Source organism: Triturus cristatus, chromosome 1_1, assembly GCF_964204655.1.
Source record: "Triturus cristatus chromosome 1_1, aTriCri1.1, whole genome shotgun sequence".
Taxonomy (NCBI): domain Eukaryota; kingdom Metazoa; phylum Chordata; class Amphibia; order Caudata; family Salamandridae; genus Triturus; species Triturus cristatus.
Genome location: NC_140579.1, coordinates 179,820,619 through 179,842,238, shown reverse-complemented (window position 1 = coordinate 179,842,238; position 21,620 = coordinate 179,820,619). Strand labels below are relative to the sequence as shown.

At 41.9% G+C, this 21,620-nt stretch overlaps 1 protein-coding gene across 1 annotated transcript in view; it reads right to left on the bottom strand.

Annotated features, from left to right (window-relative positions):
- The window catches only part of IPO4 (importin 4), a 3,494,625-nt gene that overhangs the window by 2,805,480 nt on the left and 667,525 nt on the right, over positions 1-21,620 (bottom strand). The window contains exon 4 of the mRNA XM_085624107.1: positions 13,769-13,810. Coding sequence (XP_085480233.1) covers positions 13,769-13,810 — 42 coding nt within the window. The remainder of the gene's footprint in view (positions 1-13,768; positions 13,811-21,620) is intronic.

The following is a 21,620-nucleotide window of genomic DNA, read 5'->3' as shown; positions in this document are numbered from 1 at the left end:
GAAAGCAGACCCTACTCTCCTACAAAGCGTAAGGGTTATTGATCAGCAGAAGTTTCCAGATCCAGCCAGACACCTAGGAAATTCAAAGGTAAGGAATATACAGCTAGAAAGTCTATCTAGAAATTGGCTGCTTGACATGCCTAGATCCGTTTTTACTGATCCATAATTGATAGAGATGGTGAGACTGAAAAAAATCTTTAGGTTTAGCTATGTACCACATCAGAACTCTAAATATTCAAAGAATGATTAGAACTCTATACTCAAGAATAACTTTGGAAGACACTCCGGCGAGATTTCATAACTACTTTGTCCTTATGGAACTCTGTGTGGTTCATAGTAGCCTGCATCTCACTAATCCTGTGCGCAGTGACAGCTACCAGAAAAACTGCTTTCCAGGTTAAATGCTGCAAAGAAGTCTTGTCGGTAAGTATAAAGGGAAGATACATCATCATTGAAAGCACCAAATTAAGCTCCATGTGGGCTTCCCTTCCCTAGAGGGACGAGTCCATAATGAGCGTCTGGCTGGGAAGGTCCTGATGGAAAGTGACTCCTTTCATTAAATGGGGACTTTGCATCCACCACTTCAGGGATTCCATTACTATCTGAGGTAGAGTTACTGTGTCCTCCCAGCAGTCCGAAATCTGAGATCACTGATCTAATGCCTGCTGGAGAGGTCGCATTTGCAGCCTGGCATTGGCAGAAGATGAAGATGCAGGACGCCATGGATCCCAGTAGAGCGAATACCCGTCTAGCCGTGGGATGCAATGTGCAGAGAAGAGTGCAGCATTTGTTGTTGATTGGGAATAACCTCTCCTCCGAAGAATACACTCTTGCATCTGCGTTATTTAGAAAAGCACCCAGGTAGTGAATTCTTTGGGTTGGATTGAGAATTGACTTTTTGTAGTGGACGTGCAGGCCAAAATGATCTAGCACTCTTATGCAGGATTGAAGGTATTCTTGCAGTAGATGAGGAGACAAGCTATTGAGAAATCATTCATCTAGGTATGGGTAGACAAAGATCTTCTGCTGGAAGTCTGTTACCACCTACCTGCATTTTGAGAATGTGTGGGGGCTGACTTGAGTGCAAAAGGGAAGAAACTGTACTGGAAGTTCTCCGATGCCACCTGGAACCGTATGAATTCCAGATGTTTTGGAGAAATTGGTCTAAGAAAATATGTGTCCTGTAGGTTGATGGATCACATCTAGTCCCCTAGATGGAGCTAGGGGACAATTTGATGCAGTGCCAGCATCCTGAACCTCTCTCTGCGGATAAACTTGATTAAGCGTCTGAGGTCTAGTATATGCCTGTATTCCCGAGTTGGTCCCTTCTTTAAAACTAGGAAGTAGTGGGAATAGATCCCCAGTTGTAGTTGGGGGTCAGGGAACTTTTTCAATAGCTTCCTTTTGTAGCAGAATAGTCACCTCTGCCTGAAGTAGGTGAGGATTTGAATATGATTGAGTAACCATGCTGCACAATATTGAGCACTTACTTGTCCTTTGTAATTTTGTGCCACTTGCCGATGTGCCATGATAACCCCACCCCCCCAACCGGAGTGGGGAACAGAGCTGTGGGAAGCAATCGTTGATTGTTTGGTCGGTTGTGCGGTCAAGTGAGGGGTTTCAACCCTCTGCTGATACTGGTGAAGGTCGTAGGGAGAATATCTGCACCTAAAGTCCTTGCGCTTATCCAGATCCACTGCCTTCAGGGGGTCGAGTTCGGATTTCATCCTCGCTATTTCACCATCGGCATGGGTGCCTAATAGTGAGGTTCCACTGAAGGGCAGGTTCAGAATACTGTGTTGGCCCTCGGGTTTCAGACCTTTAAGTCGTAGTCAAAAAGAGCACCTAGCGCAGATGCTGTGAGAGTGGCCATGGGCTGCTAGGTACAAAGCATCAGCTGCCGCACTAATCACCCAATTCCTACTAATCCCCCTTCCTGGAGAATCTCCTGGAAATACTGCTGATCTTCCTTTGGCAGTTTCTCTGTGAACGTAGACAGGGAGTCCCATAGTGCCCAATCATATCTTCCTAGAAGCATTGACGCACTAGAGACCTTCATATAGGAAGCAAAGGTGTTATACATCTTTTACCAGAGGAATCCATTTGTTTCCGGTCCTTATCGGTTGGCACTATGGAGGAGAATGCCCCCGGATTAGACTTCCTAGCCACTGCTACTATGACTGAGTCCAGTGGTGGATCAGCCCTCAGAAATAGTGGATCCTGGTCTGGTGCTTTGTACTTCAACATGCGCAATGGTGCCGGCCCTATCAATGGTGTAAAAAAAGGTCTGAAGAGAAGGTTCAAGTAGACCAAGTACCAGAGGAAGCAGAGGTCTAGAAGACCAACTTTGATGTAGTGTTTCAAAGATGATAGATGCCAAGATGCTTGGAGCAGGCATCTAAATGTTTAAATTACCTGCACTTTTACATAGGACCTCATTAAACTGACAATATCACCCACTGGTGACACCATGACTGGAGGGGTCGCAGACAGTGTAGGGGAGTAGTCTCCAACAGGCAATATTGATGTCTCTCTAGACCAGGAAGGGGAGCTTTGTCTATGCCTCCGAGATCTGGAAGAGTAGGAATGACTAGATCTGGACTGAGATCGTCTGTGAGGTGTCCTAGATCGAGACCACCTTGTTGAAGGAGACCTAGACCTTCGGGGAGATTTTGTGACCGGTGTTGCAGGAGGAGGAGCACCAGCGGAGATTCTGGAAAGCTAATATGTTTGCGAAAAGTCAAAACCGAGACTTTGTCTTGAAACTCTCCACATCTTCATATTTTGAAGCCAGCTCTGTGAGAGACTGGTGGCGTCTGTTCTCGAGCAGGAGATCCCTCCTGACACCTGGGGAGGAGGATCTGCTTCTCATTGTCGACCGTCTAGATCTCAATGGTGGCCTCTGTGTTTCTGACACTTGTACTTCTCTCGACGCAGAGGGAGGTCTCAACATCGGTGGGGGTGAACCAGAAATCTAGAGGTTGACGTCAGTGATGTTGACTTTGAACGTCTGAGCCTGGCTAGCGGAGAGGCTGTCGACCTTGAAAGTCTATGGCCCAACATTGGTGGCGTCTTAGACGTCGGCCGCCCATACCTGTGGGGCGGCAAGGCCCTTGACATTGAGCGCCTGTGTTTCGTCGGCGATCGACATCAACCATCGTCGAGGGGTTGTTGACATCAGCCAGTGCAGCGGCGGCGATGTTCTTGACGCCGACTCAAGTCTAGACTTAGACGTCGACTTACTTGGAGCCATCTTCGATGACAATCTTGGACCCTCAAAACGTGATTTCGACTGACTTTTTCGCCGATGGGCTGGGGCTGAGCGTCTCAATGGTGAGTTAACCTTCGACATACTCGGTTGCTGCAGAGGCCTTTCTGGCGGCGATTTCAAGGCCAACGGTGAGAAAACAGGTATTTTCAACGCTGATCTTCTCTCCATGGATGGAGAGGCAGAGCGGGGTCTTTCATCCTTTCTGCCCTTTTCATCAGGCAGCACTTGAGAGGAGGGCTCTTTAAAAGGACTTTGGTAACCTTCCAAATCACGTGTAGATCTCACATTTCCTCTCTCCTGTATGGCATGCAGCTTGATCCTTCCCTTGTCACACAGAGTCCTTCTGTAAAATTGTTGACAATAACATTTGTCTGGTTGGTGAGAAAATAGCAAACACACAATACAGACAGTGTGGGTCAGATTTTGCCATCTTTTCTCCAAACTAAAGACATTTGTTTAACAAGGGGCCCCCTCTGGGCTTAATCAAGAGCTCTCCAGCAAGAATGCTGTGCTGAGGGGGCCCCCTGGAGCTGGGCTCCCCTCCCGCACTGCGGGGGTCTGTGTTACGCCCCTGAGGCTGGCATTTCAGAGTAAAAAATGAGCAAAAAAGTGAGAAAAAAAAGGATCATAGTACAGCTTGAACTCAAAATCGTCAAAGGTAAAAAAAAAAAAACTTCTAAATATCAATTATTGACAGAAAGTCAAAAACTCATGAGCTCAATGCTTCAGGATCCTCACAGGAGCCTGAAAAAAGAGCTGATCTGTCATCTGTGGGTGTGATAGGAGCATGGAGGTCTTGGAAGTCTTAAAGTCCCAGTCCAGTTTTATTCTGTTGTGGTTTCTCTATGCAGCCTATTAGCTAAATGCCTGCTATGCGCGTTCGAATCGGTCGAAATCAGGAAGTGTCGGCCGCCATTTAGTTTGTTTTCAGTGCGAAAGTGAAAAAGGAAGGTGGCGAACGTGAAAAGGGGGCAGGGTAGGGTTCCTGACCCCCTAGCCTTTGTCAGGGGGTCCCTGAAGGACCCCGAAGGCAGATTTTTTTTTTTTTTTTTTAATCGCGGGGCTGCGCGCACCGTGAAAAACAAAAAAAATTTAAAAATGTAATACGTAGTTTATTGTAAAATAAATATATATAAAAATAATAATACATAAATAAATTAGCATTTAAAAAACCGTACAAATTCACTGAAAAAAACCATAGGTTTCACACACGTTATAGTTAGGAATTAGCATTTAAAAAACCTTGCAAATTCACATAAAAAACCATAGGTTTCACACATGTTCTAGTTAGGTGGATATTTCACTCGTAAAAAACCAATGAAATTCCCCCGTTATAGTTAGTTCAGATAACTATAACTCGCGCAACCGCCACTCTATCACAAGGATGATTTCATCAGTGATGTCATGAGTGATGCCACTGACCATGTCATGAGTGATGTAATATGTGACGTCATGAGCAGTGGATTGCGGGCGCGCGATTTATAGATATCTGAACTAACTATAACGGGGGAATTTCATTGGTTTTTTACGAGTGAAATATCCACCTAACTATTACGTGTGAAACCTATGGTTTTTTAAGTGAATATATATATTTATATATATATATATATTCCAAACGTAATTCTGACGTGAGGAGTGCCACAGCCTCTCGGGTCGGCCCGAGAGGCTGTGGCACTCCTCAGGTCAGAATTTCGTTTGGAGTTTAGTCGTTTGGAGTTTATGTTAAAGGAGCGCCCGTCGGCTGTAGAATTGGACATTAACAGAGTATTGATGGCTTTTTATTCTGTGAAATGGACTTCGAATCAGCCAGGGTTTGCAGTTGGATTTCTGGGCATATCTGCTTCCTTAAATGTAAATACATCGCTGGCTGGAGATTGGACATTAATGGAATATTGATGGCAGGGCCACTGTGAGGAGGCCCGCTTCTATTTTTGAAAATGGACTTTTAAATCAGCCAGTGTTGGAAGTTTGCAATCCATCTGCACGCAGTGCCTCCATGAACGTTATCTCGGAGGCAAGTATGAATTTATTAAGAACAGAGTTGGAGCGGTTCTGATTCTGCTAATGTGACTTTTGCCAGGATATGGAACTTGTCCGGGAACATGCGATTATGTCACAGAGTGGAAAATAATGCTATATTTAAATTGGGAACTAACTATGACTGACTATGTACGAACAGCAGAAATGGAGCATCATGGTAGTTGTGGTCTAGATGACCACCAAACAAAGATATCGGAGGCATTTATTGATGGCAGATTGAAAATACTAAATGTATACAAGATCATTTACTAACCAAATTGAAAAGAATACCTTACATCATAGCCTAAGTTAATTTATCTAAAATCTGAGAAATGCTTTTTACTGCTGTAAATCGTAATATGTGAGTAACCAGTCCGTTCTCAGTGTTGATGGCTTTGAATGTTTGAAAAGAACCAATGAGCCTGCCCGACGATTGTAAGCATTTGACAAAGACTCGTTCGAGTTGAAACGCGTTATGCATTCTGTTTGCCCTGAGATTAAAAACTTTGCGAAGCACTGATGGTGTGGCCTGTATTGCGTCACTAAATAGTACGCGTTTTTCGTTTGGAATATATATATATATATATATATATATATATATATATATATATATATATATATATGCATTATGCCAACAATAGCTGTCAATAAAGCATTCCCGACCGCTTCCCGTTGTGTCCTCTGGCTTCTTTCACGGAGGGGTCTTTGTTGGATATGTTTACGTGCTAGCCAGCAGCACGTTAAGGACCCGTTCCTTGGCATCTTTGCAGCTGTTTACCCGAGGGTTCGGATATCGCACAACCGCCACAGAATCGAGACAGGCAAGCGGCTACTGTCAGGCACAGCCCGTGACTTCACGGGGAAGCGGGAACATTGCATCCCAGTTTCATGGCCCGGTTTGACTTTGGTTTTGGGGCTGGAACGTTGGGGACCCGAGGGAATGCTGGACTGTCATTCACGGGATTGCTTCACATCTACAATATCCCCACCGCTTGCCAGGAATTACAGCGTTTATTTTAAGACTTAACATTTTGGCTCCACAAACAGTACTCACCTAGAATATTGCATCATGGTTGATGAAGTTCAAAGACATCGAACTTCAGCTGAAAGCGATCACTAGGAGGAGCCAGCTGACCTCCCCTGATTGGGAGGACCTGAGAATATCAAGGGTGTGAGGAGGATTCCCGATCGAGCTAGCAGCATCTGAAGGCGGCAAGACGCCGAAATGCACTATGCCAAATATAGCTGCCAATAAAGCATTCCCGAACGCTCCCCTGTTGTGTCATCTGCCTTCTTTCACGGAGGGGTCTTTGTTAGATATGTAAGTATATATACACACACGTATAATATACATATTTGAAGGAGAGAGAGACACAGAGACTGACAGAGAATGACAGACAGAGACAGACACACAGAGAGACACACAGAGAGACACACAGAGAGACACACAGAGAGACACACAGATATATATATATATATATAAATCAAACAAATCGTCCTTATGGGGGGAGCTCAAAATAGCTGGTGCCGGCGGTGAGGTAAGCACAAACCTCACAATTAATGTCAGAAACAAAGTTTTGAAAATCAATCATCGCACTCTTCCTGGATATTTAGAACAAGTTTAATGACCTCCTCTCCACCTACGCGTTTCGAACTTAGACAGTTCTTGGTCATGGTAGTTGCATAAGTCCTTTGTTTATTTCACCTATTGATACCAAAATTCCAAGTGGCCAAGAATGAGGCATTATGGGCATGGTTGTTCATTACATGCACCATTACGTGCAGTTCAAATCATGCTGATTACACTGAATCGGCACGCGCGCCACTTTATCGGCCTATTACAGACGTTATTATTTCTATTTTAGTTTTTTTTTTAAAACAATAAGAGTGATTAGAATGTTTACACTCAAACGCTTTACATTAATCTATGCATAGTCGGGTTTGTATAAGTGCAAGTCATTCGCAAATGTCTGGAACAATGATAGACTTAGTGTCAAGAGATTTTTGGGCTGAGTGCCATATATACATCTGTATGCCAGTATGTGACGCCATGACGACCAGTGGATCAGACAATGAATAAATAACATTTTTACTATGATCATAAAGTAATCAATTCATACATTTTTACTTCCAATAACAATGATTCAGGTGTGCAGCAGTCAAACATGTCTGGAGAAAGTTCAGATTAATATGTGTTCGCAGTTCGATTATGTAATTTTTACAAGTGTACATATAGCTCCTCATCTCTACTCGACCCTAAAGGGGTCCGTGTCTTGAAACAAATTATTAATTTAGACTCCAGGCGTCTGAGTTTTTTAAGTCTGTTTCCTCCTGATGAGCAACACAGACTATTCTCCAACTACAAGCGCAGGCAGAGGCGCAAAGCAAACAAGAGGCACGCGCAGACCATACAGAAGAGGTGGCAGAAGAAATTGGTAATACCTACACAACAACCAAATGGTAATAATACTATTATCAATCTGTCAAATGTCAGCTTGACGAATCAAGAAACGAATATGTTAAGTCTAGGACTATCATATGCTCCAAAAGTGAACTTTGACTATGCTACAACAAGATTGGACATCTACAAAGGTGTCAGAAAATTGAAACTTAAAAAATATCATTATCGTATGAAAACCAATAAAGACAATGATGATTAAAAAAAAGGAAATAGATGGAAATCAAATGTCTAATGATGGATGTAGTAGATCAACTATGCCACAAAGTGATCAAACACTGTTGCGGACAATGGAAGATTTATGGAACGAAAATGCCAGTAATTCGGCAAGCAACATTGAATCTGAGACGAGGCAAACTAACAACATGAGAGAAATTACTTCTACCCCATTTAGAACGAAATCCACCTTCAATCCAATCATGATGAGAGACTCGATTGATCTATTCCATGAATCAACAACAGCGGATATAAAAAAACTGAATAAAAGTGTGGCAAGCAAACTAACCACTGCTAATAATAAAGAACTGCAATACAGAAACTGAATTAAAAAATTGAAAGAAAATGATGATGTAGTGGTACGCAGCAGTGACAAAGGTGGCAACATCGTGTTATGGACTAGAAACCTGTACGATAAAGAAGCATACAGTCAACTGAATGACAGATCATGTTATGAACATAGCAATCAAGCTAAACTATCCTTGTCATACAAAGAATATTATGTGAAATTATCCGGGTGGAGACAGGAGAGCTTAATTACAGGAGAAGAATATAAATACTTCAAGAATGAACATCCAACTACCCCCTTAATATATTTCATCCCAAAAATACATAAAAACCGAGACAATCCCCCTGGAAGACCTATCATTTCGGCAATGGATGGATTAGTATAACACACCACTAGATATATTGACTTTTTTCTTCCAGACTTTGTCAAAGACCTACCTAGCTATGTTCGTGATACGAGTGACTTAAGACAGATTTCTAAATTTGAATGGCAAGACAATTATCTGTCGATAGCACTGGATGTAACCTCGTTATACACGAGTATTGAACATACGGATGGCATAGCAGCAATAAGACATTATTTATCTAGGAGATCTATTTCATTGAAATGTCACAGTAATATGTTAATTGACATGATACAATTCTGTTTACATAATAACATATTCATGTTCAATAGCCAATTATACCAACTAGAGGAGTCGCCATGGGAGCCAGTTTCTCTCCTAGTTATGCATGCCTACATATGGGCAAATGGGAGGAACTGGTTCTCATGGACGTACACAAAGACAATATGGTGAATAATGTAAAAATGTGGCGACGTTACATTGATGATCTTTTTGTAATATGGCAGGGAACAGAAAGTGAAGCCCATGAATTTGTACGAAGCCTTAACATCAATGATATTAATCTTAAATTTACGGCCACTATAAGTTCCAGCTCTGTGGAGTTTCTGGACACCCAGGTATATGTTGAAAATCATAAAATCCAAACCAGATTATTTAGGAAGAAAACTGCAGGTAATTCAACGCTACACGCAAGCAGCATGCATCCAAAACACTTGGTCAACAGTATACCGTTTGGTGAAATGTTACGACTGCGAAGAATATGCAGCAATAACAGTGACTTATTGGCAGCTCAAAAAGAGAGCAAGGCCAGATTCTTACAGAGAGGATATCAGGAAAAAACAATAGACAGAGCCATTCAGAGGTCATGTGAAAAAAGTAGAAGTGATATGTTAAAAGTAAAAGAAAAAGTAACAGAGGAGGAAATAAAGAAACAAGGGGCTGCAGATTATCGCATGATTTTGAAGTACAATAATCAGCATAAAGAGATCAAGAAAATCATTCAAAAAAACTGGGCGATGGTACTATGTGACCCTGTAATTGCCCCTCTTGTCCCACGAAGGGTTCCCATTACCTACAGTAGAGCACTATCAACTAGAGACAAAGTCGTCAAGACAAATCCTGAGATTATTGACAAAAGTAGTTGGCTACAAATGAGAAGGGGATTCTTCAGATGTAAAACATGCAAGGCATGCACACATGGCATGAACAAAAACACCTACAGCACTCCATTCAGTGATAGAGAATTCAAAATGGATAAATTACTAACGTGTAAAACGGAGTATGCTGTATATGTGTTGCAGTGCACTTGTGGCCTGCAATACGTGGGCAGCACTGTGTTGCAGGTGCATAAACGCATTCTTCAGCACCTACGTGCCATAACAAATCAAGATAACACATATCCTGTGGCACGTCATTTTAAAGAAAAACACAACTCCGACAACACAGCCCTCAAATACTTTGTTGTAGACTCAGTACCACCCAGTAGACGGGGAGGGGACAGGGTCACTAAACTGAGAAAACTAGAAACAAGATATATAATTCAGTTGGACTCAAAGGCACCATCAGGGTTGAATGTTACAGAAGATTTACACACATGTCTTAGTTAAAAACTATCACTGATTAAATAATTAAATCTTGCAGATTAAGAACACTATCATTAGAATTAGAAACTGCATATGAACACAAATCAGCGCTCTCAAAGGATTCCTTTTAAAAAAAGAGTATAAATATATATATATATATATATATAAAGTATTTATTTATATATTTATTCATATTGTATATGTATTTATATGTCATCACATATTGGAATCTGCACATTTACACTTCGAAGCTGCTGAATTGGATAACCATTATGAGGTATTCTTTTATCCACAGATACCCTCTTCCAATTATGAAATTGACTTTCAAAAAATGAAATTATCGAATATATGTATAAGGTCTCAGAGAATTTAGGTGTTATTTTAGATGGTTTTATTGTTGCTGATACGCCCAACTTTCAATGCACTTTGCACAATGCACTTTTTCTACATGTAAAGCACGGTTTTGCACAGCACAATTTTGCACAACATATTTCATTAACACGCAGTGGTCCGGACTGTCTAACTATGTATTGTACGAAAACAGGGATTTAACCCCATAATATGTGACAATTTAATGAAGACGAGTTACAAACATCATTTACTATCTGTAAAGGCAAGAAAAGTACATATACATTTTGATTGCCAATGAGGCATCTATAGTGTGTATAATTTCAAGCAGAATTTTAAACATTAAGGTTTTAATTACGCCATTTACGATAACATAAGGATGTCTTTCTTTTATATCTATGACCATGTGACGTTCCGCAAATGTTGTGCATGACTTTAAATAAGACACGTAATGAGGTTACCATGTCATGTGATCAAGGCTCTACGGAGCTGAAACGCGTAATGGCGACGGTGGAATAAACACTTTCTAGCACCAGTCTGGGTCCGTGTCCGTTACTTTGGCAGAAAGAAGAACCTATAGCGGAATCCACGTTATATATATAAATATATATATGCTCCAAGGTCCCCACACATGGGTGGGACTATTCAGTGCTTATGAGTATTGAGGAGTATCTCCTGGAAGAGAACCGCTTTCTCCTGACATTTACTCAGGTTAATGTTCTTCTGAATACAACAACTAAAAGCGTAGGAAGATCTGCCTAAAGTATGGTTGGCCTCTTTAAGAATGTCCATGTAGTCCTGCTGTAGACCGAAGTGCCACTATTGGATTAATTCACTAGATAAGCCACCAAGTTCAGAGATGTCGGGTCAGGTTGCAGCATCTGAATGCATGAAGAAATCTTTGCCAGCATAGAAAACGCCCGCAATAAGTGAGGATCAGTGAACCACCTCTGGCGTAGCCATTTAGGTACATAAATTTGATTACAGCTGGAATCAACTGTATCAGTCAATCTAACGTTTTTCAAATTTGAGAACGGTTGTATCTGCAGAAACATTCACAAAATTGGTCTAGCAGCATGTTGCTTAATTATACATATTCATAATTTTCTTTAAAGACCAGCAAGTCCACTTCAGCATTTTGGACACAAGAAATATCAACTGTGGCAACAGGTAAATTCCTGGTGATCCATTATTTCCACATCAACTGCATATTGAGAGACAGTCCTGGATCATCTTATTTCCTGCTACTTGCAGTGTTCTCCTTCTGCGAAAGAAGAGACTGTCGATCACTGGAAAAGGGGATTTGAAAGCGAGGTGGATTGCCCTTAACTCTTACAGGCTCATTGAATAGGTCTTCCGTTCCTCTGACCATGTTCCAATGATTTAAATTAAATTCATGTATGCTTCCCATCCCCGGAGGGAAGCATCCGTCAAAATCGTTTGAGTGCTTTCAACTTTTATTTAATGCTTTAAATTTTGTAATGTATTACTTTACTGCAATATGATGTTGATTCTTCAGCTTTTTATTAAGCTACATATACCAATTATTTTATGTTGTAAAAAAAACAATGCTAAGCTATATGGTGCGTTCTCACCTCCCTCTCTTTTCTGAAGGTAATGGCTTCATGTACGCTGAGTGTGTGTTTAGCAGTGAATTGGAGAATAAATTATGCTGAGACTAATGAATGACGGACAGTTGAGGGATTAGAGCATAAAAAGAAGGATTCATTTTCCTAGTTTGCATTACCGTCCTTAGCAACCTTCCTATGCCATAGCTTGGATGTGTACATTTTTCAACAGAAGCCAGTGCCAAATTATCTACGTCTCCAGTGAGGGGTCCTGGGCCTCATGAGCTCTTGTTTGTTGATGTAGTGGATCTTGTAACTCTTCTCTGTCTGAATCAGAAACATGACCTTCATCAGAGAAGGAAAGTAAAGACTTTAGGGATAAATGAACCAACTGAACTTCAGAATGCTGGTATGATACAAATACCTCTTTCTGACCTGATACCTTGTACTTTCAGAAACTTTAGGTGAGCTTCCCTTTGAGTAGGTAACTGATGAAAAGGAAATCTTCTCAGAAGCTTTTGCTTTTTGCACCATGGTTATGACTCTCTTTCTCTCTAGAGAGAGAGATAAAGTCTGTCATTTGTCCTTTCCACAGGAGGTTTGTCATTGGGAGACTACTTCCTCTGATGTACCTACATTGGTAGCAAAGCTGATAATGGGTCTGTTGCTGCTGTTGAGGGCGATTCTGCAAATAAGGAGACTGAACCCTCTGTATTGGCAACAGCATTCTTGTTTGTATTCTTTGTTTTGGGCTTTGAAGAACTTTCTTCTTTGCTCTAGACCCACTGCTCTGAGTTTCTCTGCTCCACTCTTCAATCTCAGCATCTTACCAAAAAGAAGTTCACAGGAGAAAGGGAGATTCATAAATTTTAACTGTGCTATACGTCTCGAAGCATGATGTGTAGCAAAGAAGGTCTTGACAGGGAGATGCTATGGAAGAATTCTGAAGCTGCAATGTCTGATGAATGTATTGCAATTCTAATGAGTTGGTTGGAGAACAGAAATCCCTTCTGAAGAATAATCTCAAAATCTGGTCTACGGTCCCCTAGGACGAATGAAATATAGATTCAAACATGCTTCAAATGAAATCAAAATCTAAGTAAACCCAGGGAGTGTTCTAAAATCTTTCTTACACAATTGGGCGGGAGGTAGAAAACAGCTTCTGTGATAATTGCTAGTACATGGAATGCTGGAATAAGGAAGCTAATAGCTCATTAAAACAGTGCACATTTTTTTATTGTTGGCATTATATACTGCCTAGCAGGCTTTTTTCCTCTATTTATGTAGCTCTGTTATTTTTAGAGCAGTATTAGGGTAATGTTCTTCAAAAGTGCTTTATATATGTTTTTGTAATCAGAAAGAAAATTGGAAATTCATGCGTAATTAGGAAATACAGATCATTAATTCTTTATTACAAATGAGAAGCTTACCTCTCGAAAACACAATCACTGCAGGATTCCAGCAGGCAGAAATTATTCAACAATAAGGATTATAACCAAATATTACACTATGCAACACCAAATGTGCTGATCAGACATTGCATCTACAATGTTGTGGTGCATACTGCCGGACATATTCGCATCTATGGAAAGAAGGTGCTCTCCCCAACCCACCCCTCAAGATTTATTTTTTATTTTTTTTAATCACAAGTCGTGCAGGCTATTTGGACTTACTCAGGCTCCCTTTGAATGGCGTCCAGGACCAGAGACTTGAGGCTGAAACAAGAAAAGAAATGAAGTAAATTAAGATCTGTCCTCTCTTCCTCATGAGGTGGCTCTACTACCATTGTGTGGCTCGCTGGCAAAATGGTTGCGGGAGTAAAATGTTTGCTGCAGACATCGTTTGTGATTTGTAGATCACTTTCAAAAGTGGAGGAAGATGAGTGAGGAAAAAAATGCAAATCAGAAATCCTTGCAGTCCTTCATGGGAATCTTCACTGAAACCATAAGCACTGAATTATCCCACTCATGCACAGAATCCCAGAGCACTTTTCTTCAGAAATCAAATTTTGTTCTTAAGAATATAACCAGTTCAACAGATATTTGAAGGCTGTGTTGGCTAATGTTTGTTAGCCACTTGTAATTTAGAAGAGTAACTAAAGAAAAGACAGTGGCTAGAAAAACTTTCAGAAATGTTTTTGTAAAAGAAAACTGGGAGAAAAGGAGAACAATATAGCTAGATATGCTATAGTCTAAAGAGCCTTTAAAACTGATACTTCTTTAGCAGCGGATACTACACCAGTGTCACTCATGGCCTGTTGGTGATTGTTGCTACAGTTTTTGAAAAGACACTTATGATTTTATCCTTTATGCAAACATGTTTTCAACTCTACTGGTGAGGATAGATGGTTACTTATGATTAGTGTTTATGGTTTTCAGTCAAAACAGATGTGAACTGATAAAACCCCACCCACAAAAATACTTAATTTTCAGTGGAAATCACAAAAATATGAATGTTGGTGCATTTATACTGCCTTGGCAACCGGAGCTGTCAAAGCAATATGAATTTAGCCCCTATCTCTAGCACTGTTCTATGATGGATGCTGCAGCTATGTTCCACTTGTATACTCATGATAAGTTACACAAAGTGTCCTAGTATCTTTCTCGAAGGTCTCTGGGTCACCAGGGCCTATTTCCAACTTCCGGCATGTGATTTTGGGAGGATGATTCGACTCATCTGGCTTCAGTTCATAGTTTCAATATGCTACTGTTGTGTATTTAATGACACCTTTAAGAAGATGCGATTGTTCTTTCAGAACAGGACAAACTATGCACTTTCACAGTGCACATGGGACACCTGCACATAGCCTGTGCACGTCTAGCTCACCCACCAGCAAAGCAGTCCATTGCTGCTTTCTCTGAAACCATAAGACCTATCGCTATGTTACTAAGTGTGGGAGCAGTTTTCGTGTAATCTAATGAAGCTAATCAGACTTTTTATTTCTTAACAGAATGTTTTCCTTGTGCTCCTAATCTGCAACTGCCTTTATTTGTTGAAACAGAAGCTTCCTACCATGCTATACAGGGTATTTCAGACCTGAGAAATCCCAAAAAACAGGAAGGTTAATCTGTTAGCTTATTTTTCCAAAATGTTTTGTCAGTAGAATGAAAATAAGTTACTTACCTGTAAACTGTGGTTCTCCAGTATTGGTATCTTTCATAGATTCACATGCTTTTCATCATTCCCCATCGTCGAAGTGGGAGTCCCACGGTACATAAAAAGCAATAAGTAAATACTCTCACATTAAAGTTAATAGAGAGAAACCATTCACTTTAATATCTCGTCCTTAGATATGGTCCAAACTTCCGTCAATCAGACGACAGTACCCTCTAGAGCCCTCTCCACAGAGACTCCAGGCCCACAGATTTTCAATCACAAGTGTAGTATAAACATACAATATGAAAATGGGGAGCCTCTATGGGGAGGTGGGTGGGTCGCATGTGAATCTATGAAAGATACCAATACTGGAGAACCACAGTTTACTTGTGAGTAACTTCTTTTCTTCTCCAGTATTGGAGTATCTCTCATAGATTCACATGCTTGAATCAGAGTAGATAGTTATCACATAGGTATGAATTTTTCATGCAGAAAAAATATTGTAAACAGTACGAAAGAACACTGTATGTTACCCAATGTAAAACACTCAAAATGTTTATATATCTATAATTATCTATATGGCAATCTGACAATGTCCATGCATAGATTCATAATGATCTTGAATATATATACATATATATATATATATCTATAAATAGCAATCTTAAAAATTAAAAGGAGGTGGGAATAATAGAGGCTCATCTTACATAAAGCGATTACGTTACACCGCCTGTCCCACCGCTGTATCAGCATTACTAGCAGCTTCAAGACAGTAATGCTTGGCAAACGTGCCTGCTGGACCAAGTTCCTGTTAGGCAAATTTGTTGAATAGAAACTCCGGCAAAGAGAGCTGTAGATGATGAGACTGCTCTTGCAGAATGCGCTTTAACTGTTGAATGCAGAGGCTTTCTCGCTTGCTGACGGCAAAATTGAATCGCACAGGAAATCCAACGTGCAATGGTTTGTTAAGTGTATGGATACCATTTTCTTATCTTTCCATAGGCCACAAAAGGCTGATCAGCTTTACGGATACAGGCTGTTTTCTGTAAATAAACTTTTATACATCTCTTAACATCCAGAGAATGCAAGGCCCTTTCCGCTGGTGACTGTGAATTAGGGAAGAAAGTCTTTAAAATGACTGGTTTGTTTAAGTGAAAATCCGGTGGAACCTTAGGAATAAAGGTAGGATTTGTCCGAAGTACAACTGAGTCCTTAGTAAACTGGAGGAAAGGGGGTTGAGTAGTGAAAGCATGTATGTCGCTTACTCGTCTAGCCGAAGTAAGAGCCAATAGAAGTGATGTTTCCATAAAATACATTTAAGATCAGCCCTATGAATAGGCTCAATCGGAGCTTTCATGAATTGTGCTAACACAATGTTAAGATGCCAAGGCGGAGGAGGGCGCCTAATTGAAAGGATTATTCTAAATAATCCTTTGAGAAATGGTTTAATAATTCTTGAAGACCAAAGAGACTGTGATCCATTTTGCTGTCGAAATCTGGAAATTGCGGCAAGGAATACTGTTGTAAGAAGAAGACACTCTGAAGCGTGTGAAGTTCAAGCATCTTTATTCTGTCATCCACTCTCCGCTACTGACAGCCTGTTGAACATTCCAAGGTGAACTCTCAAGGACCGTCCCAAGATGGAGGAAAGGCGGGGGAGGAGAGGAAGCTACCACTGGGAAAGGAAACAGGAAAACACGTCAGGGAAGGTAACAAGGGAAAAGGAGAGAGATTACAACACATCTCCCTTCGTAGGGAAAGGAAACAGGGGGAAAAGGACGAGGTGAGCGGGCAACATGAACCTGTGAAGTAACAGAGCTTGTATGTATAAGAAACATGGAAACCCCCAGGGTCTGGGAGGCGAACAAGTCAAAACGCAAAATGTACACCAGCCTACCTGCTGACAACACAAAGAAAAGGGAAAAACAGATCACCCATGACAGGGAAAGAAAGGAAAGAAAGAGCGAACGAGGTAAGGCTGTGGACACAGGATGACATAAGGCAGTGTAACTTCCGATCTCACGGATGAAAACAAAGTATGACAACGCAAGGAAAACTGAACAAGGAGGAAGCGGGGAAAAGGCAAAGATGTACAAACAGCAAACTAATGCTTCCCCATTATCAATAAACAGTCCCAATACAATGTGGGATAGACATGCGTTCTACAAAATCCAACATGCAACCTGTAAGAAAACAACATCAGTCAAGTGGACTCGAACACCTGACCCTCCTCAACTCCTAAGAGCGAAATGAGGAACACTTTGAATGGGACTATAACCCATAAGACGCCCTGTGAGGGAGCCCAAGTAAATGTACATGGTTTAGAGCTCCTAGATTTGTGCCCAGTAAGGGTAGCAAGGTGATATTGGAAGGGAACGTTCCCCTAAGCGTACGGTGAACCCCAAAATGTCCAGAGTGTGCAAGGGAAGTGGCCACCCATTGCCCTCCCTGTGTAGGGGAAAGCGTATACAGTGTAAACAAGCACCCTTAAGGAAACCTGAATAGGGCCCCCATGACAGAGTGCTACCAAGGATGGCAATAAGAATGACACCACCAGGAAATTGGACAGATAAAAAAACGGAGAAGAGGCAAAGTAGATACATACAGTATAACTATTACTTCCCCCCCCCAATTTCAATAAACAATAACAATACGATGTAAGAGTAACATTGCGTTCTACAAAACAGCAAAATTACAGAATGTAAAAAACAATTTCAGTCACTGGAACTAAAACCCATGACCGTCCTCTACTCCTATGATAGAGTGTGAGGAGCACATTGAATGGGACTGTAACCCATAAGACGCCCTATTTAGGGAGACTGAGTAAAGGTAAATGGGTAAAAGACCCATAAAATTGTGCCCTGAGTAAGGGTACTATGTAAATGTAAGATGGGACTGAGACCCGTGCACCGGTTCCCTGTGAAAGAAAAGAAAAAGAAGCAGGAACCTGTTGCCCTCCCTGTTGAGGGTAAAAACCGTAAATTACCTATGTAGGCATAATTATGTGGGGAAATGGGGCTAGTACCCATTCCCAGGTAAAGGTATATGGCCAAATGGGGCTGGAACCCATTCCCAACCCTGTGTGGGGTAAAATAATGTGAACATGCAAATTGAACCATCCCAAATGTATGTGGGCAATAGGGGCAAAACCTACCCCCACCCCATACGTACCCACAGTACCTGAATGCAAACTGAAGCAATGATGTAAAGTGAGCAAAAGTTGCATGGACCAAAGACGTCCCATGTTTGTGAACGTAAATTGTAGAAGAACATATGTGAAAAAAAAACATTCAATCACTTTTCAAAATGTCCCAAACAAAAGTGCAACCGTCTTCATTGACCTGTGTAAGAAATGAAAGTTAAAAGCAAAACTTTGCAATAATCACAGTCACTGAGTCCAGACATTACTGCAGCACGCCTAACATAATGATGACAGGGTTTGTTGGAAGTACGAGGAACCGAAATCCTGAGAAACACATATAAGATCAAGAACTGATCGACTTGCCTCTGCTGTAACAAAAGTGTGCGTGTCATCGAACATCAGACAGACACGATTGTGTCACAGTACATCCTAACTGCTGCAGAGAAGAGTGAGGAAACATCATTGCCGATAATATGGAACCAAGGCATTATTGTAGACCAAAAGAAAAAGTTATTTGCAAAGCTCACCACAGCACAGGCAAAGCAGAGCACCAAAAGAGCTGTACAGCTTCGCACTCAGTCGCCTCACCAAAGCGCAATGCGTTTTTGAAAAATTAGAGAAACTGCCAGATTGAAACAAATCCAATGAAAGTCAGTCACAGTGAATCCGTCCGTGACAGACAGACTTCAGTCAAACTAATGCTCACCACTAGACGAATACCTCCCATGAGAGACTTCTATACAAAACAGCTGTGGCGGTGACTGTGCCATTCATCGGCACCGTTGTGCAGAATACACTCCTTTGTCTGAAAGCAGCAAAAACGCAAACGAGCTTCCCTCGTCACCGTTGTGTTGTGGAGACCCCATCACAGCATGGCAAGAGGCAACGTGCTGTAAGGAAATGGGGCTGGCACCCATTCCAATCCACTAGAATTACACAGCGTTGCCAGTTTGCTACCAATGTCTGTGGTTAGGAGAGAAGGTTCCAAAAGAAACAGGACACATTTGGTCAGCGTACCCCTGGAGGTAGCGTGCAGCCGCCAACCGCCAGATGGCAGCACATAGAAGGCGCAGTGCCGGAGGGCTCCAGGCATGACATTGCTGAAATGCGTCTCCGAGCGGCAAATGCTGTGTTTCGTAGTAGACGTCACAGAGGGTGTCTCTACGACATCGCGTGACACCAACAATGAGGTAAGAAGCGCGCGCTCCCCAAACAGTTTGAAAATAAGTGCGCAACTGCCTAACTGTTAACCGGCCCAAATGATGTCTGGCAAATGGAACGGTTAAACAGACATAGAAGAAAGGCCTCTGACGAGAGAAACTGTAATGGAGAAGCAAATGACTCACCGTAATTGTCCCAAAACTTGTCAACATAGACACGTTGTAGGCAGGCAGAAACAATGGCACTAAATAAGGCTGACTGCCTGCAAAGTCCTGCACCGCTAAAAGTACCACATTGTAGGCGGAAGAAAAAAAAAACGCCACACTTCCTTGTAGAGAGGAGGGAAAAAGTCACAAAATTCCCCTCAGTGACAGACACGTACCAATGCAGCTCCGTGGAAACACCTCGATCAGTTTCCATCAAAATGTTGTTTGGCAAGAGATGGATGAGGAAATGCTATTGTCCCAAAACTTGTCAACATAGACACGTTGTAGGCAGGCAGAAACAATGGCACTAAATAAAGCTGACTGCCTGCAAAGTCCTGCACCACTAAAAGTACCACATTGTAGGCGGAAGAAAAACGCCACACTTCCTTGTAGAGAGGAGGGAAACAGTCACAAAATTCCCCTCAGTGACAGACACGTACCAATGCAGCTCCGTGGAAACACCTCGATCAGTTTCCATCAAAGTGTTGTTTGGCAAGAGATGGATGTAGAAATGCTAAGATGAAAGAACCTTTCTTTTATAGTTGCTTTCAAGCTTGTTGACACAGTGGCTAGAATAAAACATAAGTGACCAAAATGAATATTCCGGCTGAAAGATGATGTGCTTTTGAAAACTCAAGCAGTAGATGTTTCACCAATGTCCAAAATAGTAGTGCAGATGAGCACAGTACGCCTGGACTAGGGCTGTCCGATGTTTAGGATACTGGTGGGGCTGAGAGGCGTAGTGCTTCATCTTTTCTTGTTTCTTGATGTCTTCTTTTTTTTTTTTTTTTTGTTCAGTGTAGAAAACGCATATTTCTTGTTCGTAGTTATTACCATCTTGTGGATACCCCCTCTTCTGAAGAATCCACGGTGGTCTAGGCATGAACTCAGGATACTGTTGCCATCGTCAAAGACTCCTGAAAGCCCCCACTCTGCGTCCTCCAGGCACTGACTCGAGGTATATTAAATCCAAAATGCAGAAAGAAACAAGCACTGAAAGGGGAAATGACATGAATGGCCCCCTTCGCCAGCAGTCAAGGAACTTTGGAAAGCCCCAACTCTGCGTCCTCACAGGCACTGAATCGAGGAATAACAAACCCGAAATGCAGAAAGGAAAAAAGGCACTGAAAGGGGAAGTGACATGAATGGCCCCCTTCGCCAGCAGTCAAGGAACTTTGGAAAGCCCCAACTCTGCGTCCTCACAGGCACTGAACCGAGGAATAATAAATCCGAAATGCAGAAAGGAGAGAGCACTGAAAGGGGAGATGACAGGAATGGCCCCCTTCGCCAACTCGTCGCCAGTGTTGTAAGAAGAAGACACTCTGAAGCGTGTGAAGTTCAAGCATCTTTATTCTGTCATCCACTCTCCGCTACTGACAGCCTGTTGAACATTCCAAGGTGAACTCTCAAGGACCGTCCCAAGATGGAGGAAAGGCGGGGGAGGAGAGGAAGCTACCACTGGGAAAGGAAACAGGAAAACACGTCAGGGAAGGTAACAAGGGAAAAGGAGAGAGATTACAACAAATACCTTAATAGTAGAATGAGAAATGCCAGATCTTGCTAGTTGGAGGAAAAAAGGCAGCAATTGTTCCGGTCAAGACTGAATAGGGTGCACTTCAGAGGTTTCACATCAATGACCATCTGTTCCACTTGAGTTTATAAGTCTTTATAGTAGAGGGCGCTCTGGCATTAGCTGGACCCTCCCGACAATCAGCAGGTATAACTAGGTCGGCAAACTCATACTATTCAGGAGCCAGGCTGCTAGCCGCAGAGATTTTGGATCCGGATGGCAGACTTGGCCGGGGTTCATCGTCAGCAAATTCTGTAATAGGTGCAATAGTCTGGGTTTGCACTCCGACAGGAGTATAAGCTCTGTGAACGAGAATTGGCGAGGCCACCTGGGAGCTATGAGACGTATTC